Source organism: Trichophyton benhamiae (assembly GCF_000151125.1).
Source record: "Trichophyton benhamiae CBS 112371 chromosome Unknown Abenha-F-W-01a06.fp72, whole genome shotgun sequence".
NCBI classification, from domain to species: Eukaryota; Fungi; Ascomycota; class Eurotiomycetes; order Onygenales; family Arthrodermataceae; genus Trichophyton; species Trichophyton benhamiae.
Window position 1 is genome coordinate 74,657 of NW_003315105.1, and position 22,866 is coordinate 97,522.

General features: G+C 47.8%; 7 protein-coding genes across 7 annotated transcripts; 4 read left to right on the top strand and 3 right to left on the bottom strand.

Annotated features, from left to right (window-relative positions):
• Positions 1 to 3,098: 3,098 nt before the first annotated feature.
• Positions 3,099 to 3,973, bottom strand: ARB_07462 (meiosis specific protein Hop1, putative; the record flags this gene model as incomplete). Its single annotated transcript, XM_003014111.1, has 3 exons — positions 3,099 to 3,632; positions 3,688 to 3,855; positions 3,932 to 3,973. 3 exons carry the CDS (start codon positions 3,971 to 3,973, stop codon positions 3,099 to 3,101), a joined length of 744 nt encoding a protein of 247 aa, XP_003014157.1.
• A 3,926-nt stretch (positions 3,974 to 7,899) lies between these two features.
• On the top strand, positions 7,900 to 11,300 carry ARB_07463 (uncharacterized protein; the record flags this gene model as incomplete). Its single annotated transcript, XM_003014112.1, has 2 exons — positions 7,900 to 11,103; positions 11,166 to 11,300. 2 exons carry the CDS (start codon positions 7,900 to 7,902, stop codon positions 11,298 to 11,300), a joined length of 3,339 nt encoding a protein of 1,112 aa, XP_003014158.1.
• An 852-nt stretch (positions 11,301 to 12,152) lies between these two features.
• Positions 12,153 to 13,184, bottom strand: ARB_07464 (GTP binding protein (EngB), putative; the record flags this gene model as incomplete). The annotated part of the gene is made up of 1 exon (XM_003014113.1): positions 12,153 to 13,184. The coding sequence occupies one exon, from the start codon at positions 13,182 to 13,184 to the stop codon at positions 12,153 to 12,155; it is 1,032 nt and encodes a 343-aa protein (XP_003014159.1).
• A 353-nt stretch (positions 13,185 to 13,537) lies between these two features.
• Positions 13,538 to 14,163, top strand: ARB_07465 (uncharacterized protein; the record flags this gene model as incomplete). The annotated part of the gene is made up of 2 exons (XM_003014114.1): positions 13,538 to 13,606; positions 13,672 to 14,163. 2 exons carry the CDS (start codon positions 13,538 to 13,540, stop codon positions 14,161 to 14,163), a joined length of 561 nt encoding a protein of 186 aa, XP_003014160.1.
• Positions 14,164 to 15,664: 1,501 nt separating this feature from the next.
• ARB_07466 (uncharacterized protein) lies at positions 15,665 to 16,443 on the top strand (the record flags this gene model as incomplete). Its single annotated transcript, XM_003014115.1, has 2 exons — positions 15,665 to 16,180; positions 16,222 to 16,443. The coding sequence occupies 2 exons, from the start codon at positions 15,665 to 15,667 to the stop codon at positions 16,441 to 16,443; spliced, it is 738 nt and encodes a 245-aa protein (XP_003014161.1).
• Positions 16,444 to 17,164: 721 nt separating this feature from the next.
• Positions 17,165 to 18,153, top strand: ARB_07467 (uncharacterized protein; the record flags this gene model as incomplete). The annotated part of the gene is made up of 4 exons (XM_003014116.1): positions 17,165 to 17,176; positions 17,217 to 17,291; positions 17,378 to 17,887; positions 17,953 to 18,153. 4 exons carry the CDS (start codon positions 17,165 to 17,167, stop codon positions 18,151 to 18,153), a joined length of 798 nt encoding a protein of 265 aa, XP_003014162.1.
• A 769-nt stretch (positions 18,154 to 18,922) lies between these two features.
• On the bottom strand, positions 18,923 to 21,879 carry ARB_07468 (uncharacterized protein; the record flags this gene model as incomplete). Its single annotated transcript, XM_003014117.1, has 4 exons — positions 18,923 to 18,940; positions 19,082 to 21,482; positions 21,545 to 21,753; positions 21,823 to 21,879. The coding sequence occupies 4 exons, from the start codon at positions 21,877 to 21,879 to the stop codon at positions 18,923 to 18,925; spliced, it is 2,685 nt and encodes an 894-aa protein (XP_003014163.1).
• Positions 21,880 to 22,866: the final 987 nt, after the last annotated feature.

Below are 22,866 nucleotides of genomic sequence, written 5' to 3' on the forward strand. Positions count from 1 at the left end.
TTTTTAGGCTCCTTCGGGGGCTTGCAGGGTTCATCTTTCGCTAGCCTTTACGCTGCACTGCGCCAAAGTAACGCCAGTGAGGATCGTCGCACAAATTGGAGATCGGGCAAGGGATATCTGAAGCTGATGCCTCCTCCCCCCCCCCCCCCCCCCCCCCCCCCGGTCCCCCCCTCGGGGCTTGAAGATGCGAGAGGGCATGGGAAGAGCATCTAGCAGTTATTTTTACGGGGAGAGAATCAGTCGATGCCATGACTACTCAGTGCTGTCCGCTAGTTATGAGACTCTGCGCCCTTCGCTACTCCGTATCAACAGGACTGCTACTCCGTACCCCCAAACAACTTCAAGCGTCAAGATGTCTGGCCATTACATCACGACGCTTCCTGTGCGTCTGGACCGCCCCCTGCTGGAGCTCCTCGGCTTCGACCCGTTCTGTGCCTGTGGAGAAATATGCTCCGTACCGATGCTGGTTGGTCTAGGATTAATTAAACTGGCCTACCAAGGAAAGGGAAAAGGGAACCTGAAACACAATTGACTGGAGCTTGCGGGTTCCAGAGACCAGGGCCATGACAGTCGCTGCATTACTTACGAGACGGGAGTCCTTCCCGTTGGCAGCAGCTCCTCGTCTACGCCAGCCCAGGCTGTCGAGATCTCTTTCTAAAAAGTACGATGCAGTTACATAAAAACAACGGCAGAACGGCAGAACGGCAGACAAGGCCACGCATGTCCAGCCAGATGGGCTGAGACGTGATTGACGGGCCAGGAAGAGGAGCAAGAAGAAGCCCTGGGCACCGCTTCAGCCAACCAGGCACGGGAGAGCCGCAAGAGCTAGGACTGAAAAAGACATCTTCCGGCGTCAAAAGGATTCAACGTTCAGGGGGGGAGAAGCATGTGTCTCCTTGCTGATAGTCTACCTAACCATATATATGGATCCTGAGCTGCCCCCGATTTGCTGGGATCAAATCTCAAACGACTGGGCATACTCATTTTGTCACCATATCACGATTCGAGTATAGCTACCTAGAGCAGATATATTAACTAACTTACTTCTATCCCCAGGGCCCCATAGCTGAATCGATTCGCAAGATTTACCAGGGTCATTTCCTGATCCAAAGACGATTACGGCCGAGTGCATCATCTCGATCGGTCGCTGGCATCGAACGACCTCTGTACATGCATACGCAATATACTTACATAGTTATAGACCGACCCTCTTGGTGTGTGTATGTGTATGCGTGTCGATACTATAGAGTAACGTGGCGTCCCACGCTTTGAACGATTGTCTCCCGACTACGGGAGGTTGAAACACTGGCTACTCCTAACTTTAACGGTCGACCCAGAGGTTGGACAGGCCTCTCTTCCGTGTCTCTCTCTGTTTTGTCCTCTGTGGCACCCGGAACAACGACTATCTTCCTTGCCACTGAGGGGGGAGACGGTCAGTATATCAACCAAAACGGGCGAGCAGCAGAGAGCCTCCCTTCCCCCTCTCCCCTATCATGTCCGTTGTACAAAGCATTCTTGCATATCTTGAAATCGGTGCCCCATACGATGTGCATACGGAGCATGCTTCATAATTCTGATCGTCAACACCATCTCCTGTCACTTTCGCAAAACCGAAGCCACAAAAAAGAGCAGCAGAGTACTCCGTAGGTTGTACGGAGTACTGGAACTGGCCTCCAAAACTGTGTTTATACTCTCAAGTATTCAACCGGCTGTCCCTGGCCTGACCCATTTTTCAACCGCTTACTGACCACTTCGCGATGGGCCGTTTATCCAAATGTTTTGTAGGATATCCCCATCCTGCCTCTTAATTCACTGGCACTATATGACAATCAAACCATTTCAGCATCCATGGGCATAGGTCAGCTTAACCCGGCTCATAATCGCCATATGATCGCCATAAGCATGTTTGGGGTAAATCTGATCGAGCTCTTTCGTCAAAGAAGCTTAATTCGACATGGTTTTTATTATCTTATTCTCCATATCAATAATAATAATAATAATAATAATAATAATAATAATAATAATAATAATAACAGGGTGATATCAAAATGTCTTGCTTGCAGTAGCTCCGATGCTAGTAGTCTTAATAGCCGATAACCATATAATAATCTCGAATAATAACTAGCTAACTATCATGCCAAGTTGTCTTTAATTTTGAAATTAGCAGTACACTCACGGAGTAGTTACCCTGCGTCCCTTCGGATATGCATGCACCTTGTGAAGACTGCCAATTAATACCACATCTCCATCTTCTCTCCATTCTGCCCCCATTTTTTCTTTCCGTCTGCATTTTTTTTATTATTATTATGATTTCGTGGCGAAGTGGCGGCGTCATCAAGGGGATGGAGTTACGGAGTATGGCCTGCGAGGCCGCCTATGCAAAATGACGAACCGATGGAGAATTTGATAACTCGTTCACTGGCTAACTCACTAACTAATATTCCACTAGAAAAAGGAATATTGGGATAACAACGGACCAAGCCCGTCCTGAGAACTCCTCAGTGGGAATAATTTACACTCTATTGCCTCCACGAGCAAATATAAAACTCGTATTTGAATGCTCCAGGCCGAATTGAGGCCAAAGCGCGCCGCCCATCATCACTCGTCCTCTATGGTGGCGAAGGCAAGGGAGCGAATTGGGGCTCAAGAGGTGCTTCGACGGAAAGGGAGATCGGCCAAGCGAGAGTTCAATAGACAGCAGATCAGCGTTGTGATATTCGTCTTGTTCTAGACGCTGTTTCATGGCCCAGATATAAATATGGTTACCTCACGTCCGGCACATAGGAGATTTCGATTTCTCGCACTGCTAAATAAGGTCAAACGGGGGTGTTGTAGCTAAAGGTACTCCATATAACGGCATATTAAACAGATGGGGTAAATTGGATATGCACCCATCGGCGTGACCCGGGCAAAAGGATATGAACTCAGGTAAATATACATCAGTAAATGTGCGGAGTACTCCGTACTCCGTAGATGGACGAAATAACTGAGGGGGAGATAGACGATAAGATGAAGCGTCAGTGCAGTGCAGGAAGAACACGAGAAGAGAGGCAGCTGACTGCGTTAGCAGGCAATAAATCCAGCAACCGCTTAAATACTTAACCGCTCTCTTCTGCAGCAGAGTCGCCGATGTCAATGGGATGGGCCGCATTGCTAAGTTTACGCCGTTTCAATGGCTGTTGCTTTACAGGCTGATTCACAGAGGCAACCTGCGACTCGGTGTCAACCAGAGGCCGGGTCCTTCCACCGCCATATCTCAGGCCTCTCCTTAGCTCCTCTTGGGCACGGGATGCAAGTGAATATTGGGAATGCGGAGGAGACGATGGAGGGCTGGTAGTCGCAGCATTATCACGCTCAGCCCGGCCCCCATTTCCCATAGATGATATGTGCTGGCACTTCGAAGGAGCCACGCTAGGGGCTGCACGAGGCATGGCAATGCTGTCATCCTCGTCTTCGCTAATAACAATAGGCTCCGAATTTGCAATAGTCTGGACATTCGCCGCTCTTTTGTGCTGGAGGTTAGTGTGGTTACTTAGCATATTTCCTGACTTCATACTCGAAATATGGGCAGTGGGAACAGCAGCAGGACGGGCACCATTCTGTTGAGGGTCTTGAGTGGATGGTATCATGTACTATATAGAAATATTATCAGTACTGATACCTTGGGCTAGTAGGCATGGTACGTACGTGGTGTGAGATTTTGGCCAAAGGGTTGAAGATCTCATTCCTCAGTCGATGCCTGATATTCTCTGAATCTGGAACTCGGAACCTCGGTAGACCCTTTTCTGCAAATCCCCTCCGTTTTGAACCTGGAGTTGGCTCAAGAAACCCGTTCTTTCTAAGTAAGTCTGTAATCTGCACAACCTCATTTCCACTACAGTCTATGTAACGGTGAGTATATATACGCCCAAGTAGGGCAGGGTATGCTTACGTAGTCTTTGGGCAAATTCTTTGACCCGAAGTGGATAGCCATCTTCGATAATTATTTTGAGGGCCTGTCGGAGCAACACTAGTGTTTCGATTTGCCTGAAGACTTTACTTTCGTCCGATCCTAAAAGGCACGTATAACACGCATGTGTGGCGGGAATCTTCTCGTCATTGGGGTGTAAAAATCCATAACACGTCAAATGCTGCCTGGTATGACAAAAATCGCATTCAAGCTACTCAAAACACATTAGAATGGGTCAAACTTGAAGTAAAGGTCAACAAGACTAAGTTATACCATATATGGCTCTGGCTCAGACCAGCCGCATTGACAATTAACCTCGCACCTGCCACTTTGCGGGTTTTTATCACCAGCAATTTGGGTAGCTTGTGAAATATTGACTCTCTGCTGAATTTTTGATGTCTGTTCCTGACTCAAACAGGGTTTAGCACCTGAGGTTGTCTTTGAGGGATTAGAGCCTAAGTAGGAATCCACCTGGGTTGGTATTAATTCACTGTCCGGAGGTGGTACTTCAAGCTGCCAATGAAAGCGAAGTTAGCAGCCGATAGGACTTCGTATATTTAGACCATAACCTCACCATTTTTTGTAACATTCCCTTCGTAATGGCGTCTTGTCTCGTTTGTGTTGATTCTGGAACTTGTCTTGATTCCTGTGAACTTCTTTCATCGGAGCTATGGGTCAGGGATTGGGATGAAGGCTCTTCACACACTAGCCCGACTTCACTCTCCCGGTCTACTTTCTCCGAATATTTAAGGGTATCTGGAATTTGTCTTGTCCCTGCTTCCTCATCATCTGCAACCTCATGGGTACATTTAAGGGAAGTAACTTTAAGCCCAACTCTTTGCGTCAAACAGTTAGTACCCCTCACAAAGCAATAAATTCCCTAGAGGAGAAAGCCCTCGCTCACCTGTGGCAGCCGGCATCCATTATACCACACGATTGTGTTTCTTTACTCCAGTTGTCATCTTTAGGGTATAATATCTGATCGTGAGTTGTATGTTTGAATCCACGAGGTTCGTACTGCTGTGGGCAATTTTGAGTATAAAAAAGATGGATCTCCAGAAATCGTTTGTCTATTCATTGTTAGTACAGAACACCAAACTGGAAAGTGCAGGCATATTCTCACTTGGTAGAATAGGGAGAAAAGTGCTCAGAGTTATGAGCCTTCGGATTATCATCTCCAAGCCTTGCTTTGCGGTTCGAAAAGTTTTGGTTTCAGTCGTTAGCACATTCGTCTCAAGAGATACTGCTTCCAGCCCCCTTTTGAGTTCATTGATGCCTCCCTCTGTGTAGTTAAAGGAAAACGTATAGGTTTCTAGAACATGCGAGGGGTTTTCCTTATCGACGAATACCGTAAGTTGGACTGCCTCAAGGACATTTTTTTCAAGAGCGTCAAAAATCCCATGTTCCTAAGCAAAGTCAGCTGAAACTCTAAGACAACAAATTTAGAAAGGCAAAAGATCTAACAAGCAGGTCCAAAACACTATCAGCCTTTGGGTTACGGCCCCGTAGAATTATCTTCAACGGCTGCCCACGTTTTCCGGCCTCAGCTTCTGAACCAGAGCAGCCATCAACAAAGTCACCATACGATATGTTTGAGTCCGGCCGCTTTAGGTTGAGAAGGTCTCGCTCCCCGAAACAAGATAAAGGCAAGAATTCTCTAGATTGTGTGGTATTTAGTAATCTGCTTGTACTCCGAATCATTTCTACCATACCTAAGGTAGAACAGCGTTCCGAACTTATTACCACACAATTAGCTACCCCTGCATGGTTGTCTATACCAGAAAGACGGGAAGATAACCTACTGAAGCGTGTAGCATAATCTGGGCAAACGCAAGACTTTGCTTCTGCATTAGAGACTGACGTTGACAGAGAGATAGTGACTTTGGGATGGTTTTGGCAACCGGGCCGTTAGCATCATGTTGGCCTTGGATCTTTCTCTGAGTAGTGGCCGAAGCCACGGAGGTCGTTGTGGTAGCTGCTGCCGCAGTCTGTCGAGCCGGCCGTGTACAGACTGCCTGTGCCATGATTGCTCTAAGACTTAAGCTGGTGATAATGCTTCTTCATGGACGTTCGAAAAGGAAAAGAACTTGAAGTTACGCGTTGAAGCTGAGAAGAAGAGTAAGGAATATCCCAATCGGGCCATGTCATGTGAATTCCCAATGCGGCAAATTCTACTTCAACTTCAGAAATCAGCCCCATACATTGTAATCGAGGGAATTTTCATGAAGACACCTGATACAACAAATACAGATATAGCAGACATTATCGAGGTATCCATTGAGACCACAAGGATTAATGATAAACTGCATAGGGTATCGCCGTTCATGAAAATGTTACGCCGCTGGAGTAGCAAATGCTAGTTCAGGGCATATACTAATCGAAGAACATGCCAGGCATGTTCCACCATGCCTGAAGACTGGGATATACTGAAAAAAAAAAAAAATGCAGAGGCATAGCTCAATTTCGAAGGCATTGAATATTTACTGCCGCCAGGACCAGCGAAGTTCGAGCCACAAGGAAGGCAGGAGGGTATCACCCACAATGTGCGGACTAATGCTGAGACTTTGTTGATACCTGATGCTATCCAAAACTTGTCAAGGCAAGCAATTATCTTGCAGCAAAGAAATGGAGACTGTTCGGCATGAGAACATGACGCAAAAGGTCGTCTCCACTTGCATGGAAGTTGAGGTCAACGTGTAAGCAGCCCTGCAGCCTCCAATTGTTCTCAACATGGCTTATCAGTATCGAAGGCCTTGCGCTTTTGAAAAACAAATCAAGACGAGAAGAAATAAAAACAAAGAACCCCAAAGCTCAACAGCAGCGGGCTGCGACTAGTTATGCCTGAGGTGACCGTATTGGACTGTTGGGAGAAGAAAATCAGGCTCGTTCCGGAGTTATCATTCATCATGCAGGAGAGGCCATCGGCTCTCCGGTGATTGGTCCTCCTCCTTCCTTTTTCCCTCTCTGCTCCGTGCAGCTGTGGGAAAAACAGCAGCTTTTACTGCTGCACGTGAAGCAAGGCAAAACCCACAACAGACATCGCCCCGAAGACGCCTTGCCACGCCTCTGGAGGGAGAGACGGACGCAGTTAGTTACACGCCGGCGCCGTCCGTAGCGAGTGACAAGCTGGGAGGGAGAGAGCCGCTGGATTATTCACTGCTTCCCCTGTCTCGTCTCATCCCCCTTTTTGCTATATGCTCGCCTTTGTCCTTGGGGGAGACACTCTAATCTTATCTAATGAATCAAATTTATATGGGGGAAGCTGGGCCCGGAACGCGCTAAACCGGTTTCGGGTCTTCTCACCGCGCTTCTTTTCTGCCAGCCACGACCGACCGACGAAGGTCTCGCCGCCTTCTCCTTCTTTCTGCTCGCTCGCTCCCCTCATCCATCTATCAAAATATCTCGACAGGCCGCGTTGACAGCCTCGCGACAGATATCTGATACCTCTCTGTTATAGCGTTTGCTTTGCTTGTATAGTGTTTTTCTGTCGTCTACTGTACGCCCCCATCCTGCATCTACGGCATGTTGCCGAATACTAATCCGCGCAGGTCGATTCCGATGTAAAAAGGACTGGCCGTGTTTGCATCACAACCCACCCCTCGTTGCCCTACCACGACCGTCCCGGCTTTGTCTTCCATAACTGCACCCTCATGTTAGATTGCTGAGGCCTCCTGCTAGACATGATCTGAAGAAGCCCTCTCGAAGACTGGATGTTGCCGTCACCTCGAACCGCTTGAAAAGGGCGTCTCCCTTTCCCTGGCCGCAGCATCTATCCTACGCTTTGTCCTAATATTATTACCACTTATATTTGATGTCTTCTGGATGTGCCACAAATCAGATAAAAGAAGAAAAGAAAAGGGAAAAAACGAACGAAAGACCAAAAACAAAAAACCCAATATCTCAATTTCACCCGCGGCCTCTACAAGATACACAACTCGACAACGACCAATATGTCTCCACTATCTGGGAAATCCACGCGGAAACCCGCCAACTCACCGCCAAATGATGCCGAATCGGCGTTACCAGAACCTACCGTTACGTCCAGTTTTAACGCGGCATCAGAGGAAGACACAGCACAGAAGTCAGACGACTGCATACCATCAAGCGGCACCGTGGGCCAGTTCTCGTTTGCTCCAGCCACCCAAACTACTGTTGTGACAACCACTACAACCACTACAACCAAATTTCCGCCATTTGTGATGAGACCTCCTCGATTTTCTGGACAGTTAGACCCAAAGGTTTACCCGCTAGCTTCTATGCCGACCCCAGCGCCCCTTCGGGACATACGCTTTGTTCTGAATGGGAAATCAGTTATTTTTCACGAAGCGGACGATGTTCCAGGAATTCTGAGCAAAGTAAGAATTTTTATTCGATACCTTTGTAGGTGGAAACTTTTTGTAGTAGATACTGACGTGTCAAATCAGTTTAATGAGCAACAGGAATCGCTGAAATCCTCAGGAGCTATTCGTTCGATGTCTAGAGACGCGCCAGAAAGTAGCAAACCTGATGCTTCAAACTCCAACCTTCTAATTCGAAGTCGACCCCCAAGATCTTCAGACACACGACGACCGCCATCTCCCACTTCTAACCCTACTGCCAAGCCAACTCCTGCAACAATTCATAATTCTTCTGAAGAACAACTACAGCAAACTGGTTCAGAGCAAACGGTTTTATCACGACGTTATGATTTACCCCAGCGGGAACTGGGCCTAGCAACTCCCGAAACAGAGAATACAAGCTTTTTACACTGCAATAAGGGGAAGCGTGGCCAACGAACCCGTTCAATGCTTGGGAAACAATACCATGAAGAGCCACCAAGTGTCTCTGGAATAGCTAGCCCCATAGCACCTTCAGATAAAGATAGCAACGGGGATAGTTGTGGAGATGGTCTAGAAAAGTCCCCACTTCTAGAGAAGCAGTCTAGCACAGCTCCAACGCAGGCGGCTGGCCGTCGTGGTAATACCCAGCTGGATAATGGTTCGATTGATAGCAATTTACGAAAGTCCATGAAAATGAAGCTTCAGGTAAAGTCGCGACGCAACAAGCAAGGATTACTCGGGTTAGAACCTTCAAATTCACAAAACATGTGCTTGCCAAGTCCCAGCCTCTCTCCGATAGCTCTCATGAACGCACAACGATTGGGAGAAGCGTCGGATTCAACAGATGACGGAGGTGCAGATTCAAGTTTGGATGAGCTGCCGAAACCTAGCAATAAGGGCATCCGCACAAAGAAGGCCAAGAAAATAATGGACTACAGCAAGAAAATTGCCAGCAGAGGTTGTATGCCATTGTCGCCAAACTCCTCGGTGCTCGATATGCCGAACATGTTGAGCTCCTTTGAAGCGATACCAGATGAGCTCAAATCGTACATGATGTACCAGTTCCTCCGCAGATGTCCAAAATCAACCCTTCATCTTGTTGCAAATGTTGTCAATCCTGCATTAAAGTGCGACTTTCTATCTAACCTACCCTTAGAGCTTGGTTTAAATATCGTGAAATATCTCGATGTGAAGTCCATGTGTCGAGCTTCCCAGGTCTGCAGAAAATGGAGGCACATCATCAATTCGGATGAAAAGACATGGAAGGCTCATTTTGTTGCTGATGGATTTGTTCTCCCTGCTGGGGAGTTACAGCAAGCCATTGAACAAGGATGGGGGTGGCAGTTCTCTATGTCCCCCAGTGATGGTGAAAAGGACCTCCGCAACCAATCTTTCAGATCATCTGATAGCGAATGTTCTTCGTCAAGCGCATGGCATCCTGACGTTACAGACTCTAAGATAGCCACCCTTCCCACGCCGTTTTCTCCGTCCCCAAGGAGACTGAAACGCAAGGCCACAGCTCATCTAAGCGGTCGAAGAGCTGCCAAACGGGCGGAAACAGTTCTTCCTTCTCCTTCCGAAGATAAAGCCACTCCATGGCTCCAAGAACAGCTTACAGCTAGTGAAAACCCGTTTATTGCTGCCAATGCAGCAGCTATGGCTGTTCCCTACCCAGATTTTGGCTTACCTTCCCTGAAGAGCCTCCATCTCTACAAGACACTCTATCAGAGACATTATTCAATAAAACATAACTGGATGCGTGAAGATGCGAAACCATTGCATCTTGCATTTCGTGCTCATGACCGCCATGTCGTTACCTGCCTGCAGTTTGATACTGACAAGATCTTAACCGGAAGTGACGATACAAATATCAATGTTTACAACACCAAAACCGGAGCCCTTCAATCAACCCTTCAGGGCCATGAGGGAGGTGTTTGGGCCCTCGAATACTACGGTAACACTCTTGTTTCAGGGTCGACGGATAGATCCGTCCGCGTCTGGGATATCGAAAGTGCAAAATGTACGCAAATTTTCCATGGCCATACGTCTACTGTTAGATGCCTGCAGATTTTATTACCAGCGGAGGTCGGGACTCTTCCAGATGGCACTCCGGAGATGATGCCCAAGGAACCATTGATTATCACTGGGTCCCGTGACTCGACGCTTAGAGTCTGGACGCTGCCAAAGCCCAGCGATCCCACATATTTCCAGGCGGGCCCTGCACAGGATGATGGGACTTGCCCCTACTTCGTTAGAGTGATGGTAGGGCACACGCACTCAGTCCGCGCCATTGCCGCCCACGGCGATACCCTAGTAAGTGGAAGTTATGACTGCACCGTCAGGGTATGGAAAATATCCACTGGCGAGGCCATTCATTGCCTTCAAGGCCACAGTTTTAAGGTTTACAGTGTGGTTCTGGATCATAAACGAAACCGCTGCATTAGTGGTTCAATGGACCACATGGTCAAAATTTGGTCCCTCGACACTGGTGCTGTCCTCTATAATCTGGAAGGGCATACGTCACTTGTTGGCCTTCTCGATTTAAATGCCGGTCGCCTCGTTTCCGCTGCAGCGGATTATACCTTAAGAATTTGGGATCCCGAGAATGGTCAATGCAAGAACACATTGACAGCACATACAAATGCCATCACCTGCTTCCAACATGATTCTCAGAAAGTCATATCTGGCTCTGATAGGACGTTGAAAATGTGGAACGTGAAAACCGGGGAGTGTTTGAAGGACCTTCTCACTGATCTCAGCGGAGTCTGGCAAGTTAGATTCAATGATAGACGATGCGTTGCAGCTGTTCAGCGAAATCGCCTTACATACATTGAGGTTCGCATATAATCATGATAACCTTCTCATTTTTGCATTCAATAACTAACAATATACTACAGGTTCTTGATTTTGGTGCCTATCGTGATGGAACGCCTGCACACAAACTTGGCCAGCGCATAGTCGTCGATGAAAATGGCGAAGAAATTAGCGATGACGCCAAACCTCCTGTAGAAGAGGAAGTTTCGGATTCCTAAACCTACATATCTTCCAACAACCTGAATAGCCAGTCAACCCAAAGGTCTGGCCGACGCTTCTGCACAGTCTCACATTCACCCTTACAACAAACACCACATCCAGATACCCAAACATTATTCGAGCACATTCAATGATTATTAGATGATACCTTCCCCCTTTACCAAATACGCGTTCAACCCAATGATGCATCGCATAGCGTGGACGACATGCATTTTATGCCCTTTAGTGACGGTTTCGCATACTCGGATACTACCCCTTTACTTGTTCATCGGTGATAATGGAGTTACTTTGTTTTTCGCCCACCTCGAGAGTTGCGAGCCTACTCTCTTGTTTCTCATAAGATGTGGGGCGGTTAGCCGTTTGATTTTGATTTCTCTCCCCTTTTCATTTGTTTTCTACGTGTCATCTACATACCCCTTTGCGTTTTATTCATTTCTTGCTTGAGCTATAAGCCCACCAATGCGGTTGTATGAGTACCACTTTATGTCACGTTTCACCTATTTGTTGATGTCTACCTCATGCCTGATTCCTAGTGTTGGCCCTCCAGCTGCCCAAAGAACCCCTTACTTCTTACTAATGTCCAGCTAGTTGTATGTTATAATTGAGCGGGAAATAGTATTCAAAGGTTTCTTAAGTACAAATTAGCTGCGAGGATATACAAAACAAACGCCAAATTGCCTTAGAGCCTCTATATTGACCTCAAACCACCTGCTCTTGTCTTCACACTTATAAACATGAACGTAAATCCCAAAAACTCCGACGAGTACTCTGGCACAAAAGTCGCAGAGATAATATGACAACACGACAAGCCAGGGAGTCAGGTGGTTGTTAAACCACTTCCAGGTCCGACTTTACTGGGGATACAATGTGTGGGACGGTTGATAGTCAAAACCAGCAGCCTGTAGGATTGACCACTGTAATGCATCAATACCCAGGGGATGCTTATTATGGCCTTCTCCAATCCGAATTTTGTTACTGCAGGCCAAAATGTCCCCGAGAGGTGGAATCCCTTCTTCTAAAGTCGGAGTAACCTCCTTTCTTATCCGAGAAATAATTTGTCTAAACTGCTTCAAACTAGCAGTACGATGGGCCTCTTGGTTTCCGGCCCTGCCTTCGGTTATAAAGTTATCGGCCTTACTGACGATAATCTGATGAGGGACAGTAAATTCTCGAAGGATGGAAAGGACTTCCTTATCTGAATTCTTAACACCGGCCTTGCACTCAATAATGAGAAATACTCTTCTGAGTCTGTCAAGGTTGGGAATAGTTAGAAGAATCTCACAATTACTGTCAGAGCGAGAACGAGAGCCTACGTACTGTTGTCTTTTACTTAGATATTTCATCAGCTCATGACCCCATTCCGGTCTACTAGCTTTGCCGTAACCAGGTGAGTCGATTATATTAATCTTTGTTTCGCCACCTTTCGTTCCTCCGATTCCAAATGCATTCATAGTTTGTGTCCGTCCGGGCGTTGCTGAGGTATAGCAGATGTCCTCCCCAACCAGCATGTTAATTACCGAGCTTTTGCCCACATTTGACCGGCCCATAAACACCACCTCGGGAACATCCGATTCGGGTATTTTACGGAATAGGTTCGTTGTCCAAAGGTGGACAGGTGAATGTTTTGATTTGGCAAAAAACCGCCTTGCATATTCAAGTTGTTCAGGCACTGGAATTGTAGGGTCTCTGTAGGAGCAGTATTCTTCCGGCTGAAGTTTTGTTCTCCAACTAGGTTGCTTTCCTATTTTCGAGGATTCCACTGTACTGGAAGAGGCACCATTGTCGAGCGCACCAGACTTCGATGGTTGTCTTTTTGGTAGCTCTGGGAGTATAGGCTTAACGAGACGTCTGGAAATGCGAGTTAACGCAGGGCGTGTAGCCATTATCGGGTTGGGGTGCTCATGGGTCGAGAGCCCTAGCTTATCTAGGAACAGATATTATGATGATTAGCAAACGGCAATATATCAGATAACGAGCGTGATATTCAAGAAGGTAGCTGGAACGTCTTTGAAGAATCGATGAAGCTCAAGTTTGCGAGTTTGCGATGTTAAGACGAGAGCAAACAAGGCAAACAGCAGCAAACATGCCAAGATATGCCGATAAGCCCTCGATAACACCAAACTCGTGAGTTAGTTCGCTTGGACATCGCAAACCTGCGGCAAGACTCGAGATATCAGAGCGAACGCAACTGAGAATACACGATATATACATAGAGAATAAAGGAGCGACGCAAAAGATGATTAACGCAGTGCTTGTGTTTAATAATAGTGGCCAGCCAAGGCTAACAAAGTTCTATACTCAGCTGGTAATTACGCAGACACGCCCGAAGGCAGCCACTTGATCCTCAATTAACATGAAAATGACCTTCAGGACACACAAACCCAGCAGTCACTCATATCGCAGATATACACACTTGTCTCCCAGCGTCCTGCTTCAGCATGCAACTTCCTCCCGCTGCCTCCCTTGCTCTCGCAAGGCGCGAGCAACAACTCTGCTGGTAGCCACTCCGATGCACCCACCCAAATCACATACCGAACCTATGCCACACTGTCTTTTATCTTGATATCTACATCAACAGAGTCACCTCTTGCCCTGATAGACTTGATCCAAGTGTTTGTTGAAGCCCTGGACCGCCTCTTTGAGAATGTATGCGAACTTGATCTTATTTTTGGCTACGAAACGATGCATGCGGTTTTAGGAGAGATGATTGTCGGAGGCGTGGTGATAGAAACGAACCTCGAGCGGATCGTCCAAGGGGCTAGAGCGCTAGAAGGACCACGAGGGAAGAGAAAAGTTGTTGATAGTGCCGGCTCCGCTATTGGACGATCGGGAATTCCTGGCTTGGGAGTTCCTTGGAGATAAATATGGATGGCATGGCTGCAACATTCAGTGAGCATTTAGCCGAGCTTCATTCGCGGCGTTTGGAGTCGTTTTATGGTGGATGGGGAGGCGGTGGAACTTCCATTTTTATAGGAGTTTTCCGAGGGCTTCGGCCGTTTTGTTTGGGAATGCTGAAAAAGAGCAACACGGCCATTCGACGGATTGACGAATTACTCCGGTGATGGAGCCGATGGCTTTGGATACGGTGCTATTTTAAGGTTTCGAAAATCACTTCAACGCTCTAACGCCGCTCTCTGGCCGCCCCCATCCCGCATATCTTATGGCATATACTCTATATGACACTTGATATTCTATCATCCATTATGATCGCTGCCATTGCACCGAACTCCAATGTCTCCATTTAGCATTCTGGACCATTTCTGCGTGGACCCTCACCAACACTACTCGATCGATGCACTAACGTAGGTGGGCACTCAAAGCCTCCTCTCAAGCCGCCCAGTTAGCAGTTACTTTCATGGCTCAACACTTGCATGACCTCACCCGCCTAAGGCTCGTATTCAGCCCTCTACTTAGCTTCGAGGCACAACCGTGGTTTTATGCGATGCCTTGTGCTCCCCACAATTTGCCAAGTATGATCTTCAGAGGTCACGATTATCCAGCTATAGGTGCCATTTGGATTCACCACATGGTTGTTGTTGTATATTATCACTCCTTGAATACATTTCATACAAGAATAACTTGGCTATTTCCTGAGAAGCAGCTCCCGGCTTGAATGACGCCACCATTTTGGTCCACGGGTCAGCACCTGTCATGTGCTGTCCTATTCCGCAAGGTTATGCAAAAAGCATTACACCGTGGCTCCTCGTTAGCTTCTACTGCAGTAAACATAAGAGGCCGAAGTCTGGTATTCAATGGCTGCTCTTAACCGAATGTAGGGGTGGACTTTCGGGGCTCCATATGCTCCATCCGAACGGAATAGTTAATGGCTGACTAACTAATGGCAGAGTGTTGATATAATGCCCCGTTGGGCCTGGTATGCCACGTGGGGTGTATAACTTTTTCACCAGTGGTGTTGTCTTGCCCTCGCTTTCGTCGCTGGGAAGTTGGCGATAACCGCGGAGAGGGAGAAGAATACCCATATGCATTCCCCGTTCCCCAGCAAGCTCGAGCCTGACCACCTCCCCACCGGAATATCCAAGGCAATATGCAGTGCTACACTAAAGGAACCCAAGAAAGGGATACGGGGCCATCCGAACCGGTTCATCTCGTATACCATTCACACATGCTAGGAAGCAAAGCTGTGCCAGCGCTCAAATCTGGGCATTATTAGGGTTAGGCTGACCACACGGGAAAAGCTTTAACTCCTAACTTCCAAGAAGACAGGTGATTCTATTTTAGAAACCGAGACGGGTATTTATTCAAAATGGTGGGTCTCACCATATATAAAGACTCGGTTGGCTTGCTCCTCTTGAGTGGCATCCTTCTATTATCATCCAGTGAATGATAAACGATACCAAACACCATGAAGCTCACTCAATTTATCTCCTATGCCATCCTCTCCCTCAGCGGTGTACAGGCAGCCACCCTGAACGGACCCTGCACTGGTGCTAGAGGTGCACCCGGAATTTGCATTTCAACCTCCAGCTGCACCAAAGCTGGTGGAAGTTACATCTCCAATGCCTGTCCCGGCCTTCCTATCGGCATCAAATGTTGCTCTAAGACCTCGTGTGGTGATGGCGGCAACTGCCGCTTCACCTCCGCTTGCTCAAGCGGAAACACCCAAGCCGGACTTTGCCCTGGCCCCTCTAGCTTCCAATGCTGCCTCCCAAAAGCGAGTGGTGGCGGAAAATTCCCCCCACCAAAGATCCCAGCTGTTGGCAGATGCAAGAAGACTGCGGTGGATGGCGCCAAGAAGATCGTAGCAGCCCACCCCGGAATGGTCAGGGAGATTTTCTGCATCCGAGACTGCCCATGTCCAAGTAACAGCGAGCACTGCTGTGGCCTTGCAACTGACATGATGTGCACGTCTGAGGCCGGCGTAAGTTTCCCTTCCCCGTTCCCAGTGACATAATAGGAAAGGAATACAGTAAGCTAACATGGCATGGTATTGTGAAGAAACGCGACAGAGATGCATTTGGCCGCGTCATGGCTGAGTGGGTTATGAACCACCGCAAAATCCTGAACTTGAAATATGTTATCTGGGGGCAGAGGATCTGGAACCCATCCCTAGACAAGGTTTCCCCGTGGACCAACTGGAGACAAATGGAAGACCGTGGCTCCATCACTCAAAACCACTGGTAAGTCCTGAATACTGCAGCATGACTGGCCATTTTCTCTGCTAACAGGGTATCTAGGGACCACGTCCATGTTAGCTACAACGGTTAGATATGGCTTTCCTCTCAAGGCAAAGAAGTTCTACTTCAATGGCACATTATGTAGTTTGAATATACCCGTAAATAACAGTAAAAAAAAGGTCTAATTGCTAAATAGAAAACAACAAATGCCCATTCATCAAGTCGTAGTCATCGTCTCCAGTTCTCCAAGTGGTTTTTCCCCTTCCTCTTAGCCTTTCCTTGACTATTCAAAAAAAAACCATATCACGTGATTCTATAACCGCAAGTCACATGATTAGGGTTTGAAATCTTGGCGTCGGCTTTCGGGAAAACAAAAAAGCGGCTGATTTCGCCCACACAAACACAACTTTTTCGGCTTCAAATTTGATTTTCGATCTCGCACTTCGACTTCTTCTTTCATCGCCAGAACAACCAACGACGCCGGTACTCCTCGACCCGACAACATGGTAAGAATACAGCATCCTGCGTGAATCCTCAGATCCTCTTCTCGACCTCCGTATACCCCGTTGAGAGCACAACTCGAGATGGGAGTGTCCTGTCGACAGGTCTAATTCCGTCACACCGCGCTGCGACTCTCCACGAGCCAGCGCAGGAGGCGTTGACTTGGCTTGAGGTGACGGGAATTGCAGCAATGCAATGACCGTTATCCTCTTTAGAGATCAAAGAAGATGCGATGCTTAGTGAATGCATTTCGCTAATGTCCTCTTTTCTCAATGATAGCCTCCAAAGAGTGGAAAGAAAGTTGCTGCCGCCCCCTTCCCACAGGGCAAGGCTGGCTCCAAGAAGGCCCCAAAGGTGAGTTGCTAATTGATATTCTACCTGAAACATCCATATTTTTCATCTTCGTAGGAGCCGGTTTGTACTAATTGATGTTGTATTAGAACCCTCTCATCGAGAAGCGCCCTCGCAACTATGGCATTGGTCAGGACATCCAGCCAACCCGCAACCTTAGCCGTATGGTGAAATGGCCCGCCTACGTCCGCCTTCAGCGCCAGCGCAAGGTTCTCAACCTCCGCTTGAAGGTTCCACCAGCGATTGCCCAGTTCCAGAACACCCTCGACCGCAACACCGCTGCCCAGACCTTCAAGTTCTTGAACAAGTACCGCCCTGAGTCCAAGGCTGAGAAGAAGGAGCGTCTCCACAAGGAGGCCACCGCTGTCGAGGCCGGTCAGAAGAAGGAGGATGTCAGCAAGAAGCCATATGCCGTCAAGTACGGTCTTAACCACGTTGTTGGTTTGATTGAGAACAAGAAGGCCTCTTTGGTCCTCATCCCCAACGATGTTGACCCAATTGAGCTTGTCATCTTCCTTCCTGCTCTCTGCCGCAAGATGGGTGTCCCATACGCCATCATTAAGGGCAAGGCTCGTCTTGGAACCGTTGTCCACAAGAAGGTAAGCCTATGCCGAAGATGAATGTGCCATTGCCTATCAATAGCTACTAACAACTTCTCCTCTAGACTGCCGCCGTCTTGGCCATCACTGAAGTTCGTGGTGAGGACAAGGCTGAGTTTGCTAAGCTCGTCTCTGCCATCAAGGAGGGATACAGCGACAAGTACGAGGAGGCCAAGCGCCACTGGGGTGGTGGTATCATGGGTGCTAAGGCCCAGGCTGCCATGGAGAAGAAGCGCAAGGCCATTGAGAACGCCATCAAGATCTAAGCTATCTAACGACCCTTAGCTTCTTCATCATGTCACGCTGAGTCAGGTCATGGAGTTCATGGGTACGGGAATGGCATTCAAAAAGTTCTTTTTTTTTTTCTTTTCTTGCGGAAGCGAGTGGATTTGATCCTCCCGGGGAACACAAGAAAGCTCTTGTTGCCTCTCCCTAGTTTTAGAAATGAGACGCATTTCTCGCCCTCCAATGGCTTGACTCTGTTACCGAGACTTACCTACCTACCTCCTGTTTTTATATTACATTTTTTTTGCATCTTACATATACCCATGTTAATGAAATGAGGTGAACGGTTTTATGAAGACAAGTGTATGCATGCGTATAAGCTAGTCGTAGTAATCGTAACCCTGTTTCTACTGATGCAATAAATATGGTGTACAATGCTCTAAATCCTAGTGTCCACATGGATGCCTCACATTCTATCTCCTGGGTGAGTAAAATGCAAACCTGGCCTCTTATCAAGTTGCCACCGGCTAGCCTATGCTGCCTTTCAAGGAACTACAAGTGTTGAAGCCGTAGATAAAAAACATAAAGAGGGATGGAAGTGATAGAAAAAAAGGAGAGAATATTAATGATAACAATCAACCCATGGCCCGTTTGTTTCCCCACTGTTTTTGCCTATACCCTCATCATATACGCATTGAGAATCAAGAAAAGAAAGTGTGAAAAGAAGACCATGCAGAGAATATATCGAGGAATTAAATAACGATCAAACTGAATGGGTATTTCGTAAAACAAACTGGAGAACGGAGCGTTTTAGGGAAGAGTGAGAGTCTATATCGGAGCCAAATTGGCAGGTAGACTAATGTTAATGCGAAGTAGGAGGCCTTGACAAGCCTTGTCTTGCCTAAAATTTTGAGTTAGTTGCTGTATGGATAGAATGAAGACTATGTTTAGTATAGTAATTAAGCTTACCTTCATCTGCTCTATTCTAGCTTTCAATTGGCTTGTTACTTCAGCAGCTCTCTTCCAGTTTTCTGACGGTTCGATTGACACAGGCGCATCACCTGTCGGGGTCCTCGAAGTTCTTGCCGGGCTACCCCTGCCAGAAGAGTATGCAGATCCAGCGGGAGGGCTAAACTTTCTGCGGCCTGAGAATCCGGTGCTCAGAGCAGGAGAAACCATGCCTGTGTTTTCCTTTTCCTCGCTTGGACTTGATGAAACGAAGCTTCTTGGCCGCGCGCTTTCGAATCGAGATCCCATATGAAGGCTAGCACGAGAGGGTGTTCCGTTAATGCGATGCATATCATCTTGGTAGATGCCTCCGTTATCACTGATACCCATGTTGAGGCTCATATCAGGTAGTGTCATTGGAGGACTGGTTGCTCCGGCCCTCATAGCCCGCGAGAGCTCCCGTTTCAGCCTCTCGATCTCTCGCTGCTGCTTTTGAACACTTTGTTCTGCAGTTTCCGCATCTCCTCGTGCTCGAACTAGTTGAGTCTCCTTAGCCTTGATGCTTAGCACATCTCGGGTATGGTCTTCTATCAGCTGAGCGTTTTGGTTTTGAAGTTCATGGACTTCAGATGATAATCTTGACCGCTCTGCTCGTAGCTCTTCGGTCATTTTAGATAGCCTCGCGTTTTCCGCCCGAAGCTCCTCCAGCTCGGCTCTTTCAATAGCAGATAAGCCGGTGGCGATCTGAGCAATTGGTTGCTCCTGCACAGGTGCACTTGGTTTACCTATTGGTCGACTAGCTAGTCCCCTACCACCACCGCCAATTCCAAACTTGGGAGGAGGAGGAGGAAGTGCTGCTGGATCCTCCATGGGGGGCGAAACGACGCGGCGTTGCGGAGAAGCAGCACCGCCTGGTCCAGCCAGTTTGGATTTCAGTTTCAGTCCAGAGCCAGGAGTGGCAAGGCCACGAGGAGCTCCTATCTTGGGGGCGGCCTTCTTTGCAGGTGCTGGCGACGCTGGAGGTTCGCTTGGAGCGGCGGCGGGGGCAGCGGCGGCAGCAGAAGCTGGAGCAGGCTTCTTAACGCCCAACGGCTTCTTACCCATTGGTTTCTTTGCTGGTGTAGCGGTAGTCTTTGGTGGACCGATTATGGGTTTTGGTCTGTCCTTCGCTTTAACCTCTGCCGTTTCAAAGAACTCCCTGATCTTGGTCTTTCGAATGTCATCTAGCCCGTCCAGATATACATTCATTGCACGTTCACCCATAATCTTCATGAGAGTTCCCAGGATTTCCGCGCCTCCTGATCTAGTGACTTCACTCGAGTCTGTGAGAAGTTTTGTTCCAGCTTCAGCTATTGATTTTACCTCCCCCTTTGAAGGTACATCTCTGGTAGTTCGTAGACAGCGGACTAGGAACTTGAAGGTTTCCTGCTTCACTTGAGGATTCTTATGCTTTAGGAACCCAAGGATATCTTCCAGGCAGTCGGTCAAGCTTGTTGATAGAAACACGGCATCCAAACCCTGGCCTAATGCAGTTGATACCGTAGCCTTCTTCTCTTTTAGTCGTTCCATCATTGGCGGCATCACAACGGAGCGGTATTTGGCAAATCCTTTCCGAAGCCCAGTTGCAATCGCGCAGATACAATTCGCTGCAACTGTCACTACCAGGACGTTCGCATCTTTCATGCATTTGCCAAGGTCACCGCATAGTTCATCAAAATTGCCCTCTTTGATCTTGGGGACGTTAACGACCTTGTATAAGTCATCCAGTGCCTCCTTCCTGTCCTTCCATTTGGATGAGGCTAGATTCTGGTGAAGGTCCTTTGGCGCGGCTGCAATTATGTCTACCGCTTCAACTAGATCAAAGACATCGACTTCACCGTCATCTTCCAGGTTGTCACCTTCAGCCTCGCCCATGCCATCTTCAGCGCCAGGATTTGCACTGGCCTCAGCCATGGCCGCTTGTTGTGTGCGGGTAAACCGTTCCTGTTTTGGCGGGGGATCTTGTTTCACTTTTTCGAATTGTTTCTCCAGGTCCTGTTGCTGTACCGGCTTCAAGTCGTTCCAAAAGGTAGCTTTGAGGGCTTCCTTGAGCCATCTGTAAAGCTCTACCGTCAAATTTTGGGCTTCTGCTCTCACGTTCTTGTCTGCATGGCTGAAGACTTTCGCCAGAGCTTTAAGAACCGGCTTTGTTTCCACTATCTTGATTCCATAGTTGTGATATATAGAGGTAAGGGCTGATAGAGCGGCGGCCACGACCTTGGGGGTCTTATGTGAGAGGGCAGCGACAAGCTCTTCAATAACTGGCTCAGGTTTATCGAGTTCAATAAATAGCAACAGTGCTTCGAGCGCACTCGCTTTTGCTGCGGGGCGGGTTTGGGGAAGGCCCTTCTCGATTATGGGTGCGGCAGTAACAGAGCGTGTTCTGGAAACAGTAAGAGAAATCTGTTAGTTCTTTGCTCTGGATGTACAGTGTCAGTAACTCACCTATTACAGGCCTGGGCCCCTGAATATTGCAGAAAGGAGCAGTATGCAGCAAGACCCTCCTGCTGGGCGGCAACGTTTGTGTCTGCGACGACGCCCTTCCAAATGGTCGGATCTTGTAGGAACGGTCGAAATACGGGAGCGTCTTCATCTGGAGATATTTCAAATTGTTTCTTGGCCGCTTCGTAGCCCTCTTTCCGTACTTTCCAGACCTAATGCAGAGTTCGTTCAAATGTTAATTGTTTGCTCAGCAGTGCAGGGGGTGCCAGGTCGAAGCCCACCTTGTGCGCAAATCTCTCGGGGAGAGGGAGAGAAGAGTAGTCTTCTTCGTCGGCCATGGTTTCGCTCTGTGGAAGTGTCTATGTGTATAAGGATGGCCTATAAAGCTTTTTATCTGTCAGTAAAGCAACAACACTAACAGGAGGTATCCCCGGTGATTATACAAAAAAAAAACAAAAAAAAAAAAAAAAAAGTCAGAGACACTGCAGGGAACACCACCAGTAATAAGATATTCAAAATCAGCAACCGCAGTACCTGTCGAAATGTAACAAATGCGACTCTCTGTCTGCTTGGGTGGGATGAAGCTGGTGGTGCGCGGTTGTCAATGCCCGACGGTGCGGGTGCCGCAGATAAACAAACAACCTACGGACGGATAAACAAGGATCGAGGTTCCGGCCTAGCAGCTCGACGAATAGAAAGAAATAGGGAAGGACTCCAGCAGGTAAACAAAAAAGGCCCGTTAACTCATGGATGCTGGTATGTCCCGGAGTGAGGTGTGGTCGGTATTATTGGAGATGCAGGAGAGGAAAAGGACGAGAGAGTTGTGGATGTGTGATTTTTCCGCTTCTAGCTAACTAACAACAACCCAACGTCGTCCACGCAGCGCAGGCGCTCGCTCGCTCGCAGGCACCAACGCAAGCACTAAAAACACTAAAAACACTAAAAGAAAAAGGCCCACAGAAGGCCAGCGCCGAGGGTGACAGGTTACGTAAGCACGCCCCCTGTCCTTATTATTATTATTATTATTTAAGTATTTACATTTACATTTATATCGGGTCCACGGGCTTATGATAGTCAAATTATAGGGTGTTCCTGTCGAGCGGAAGGGAAGTTCCCGCTTTTATATAGTATTTATATATGTTACTTTATAATAATGTTTGGCTCAGGTACAGAGTGTTATGCTGTCCAGGAACAACCGACCAATCAAGTAGGCGGAAAAGGGAAGATTCAGCCAATCAGAGGCTGCAGTGGTCGACCAACCATGGAAACCAACATAGTAGCTTCCCTAGGGTAGGCCGGGCAGCCGTTGAACGGATAGAAAGGGG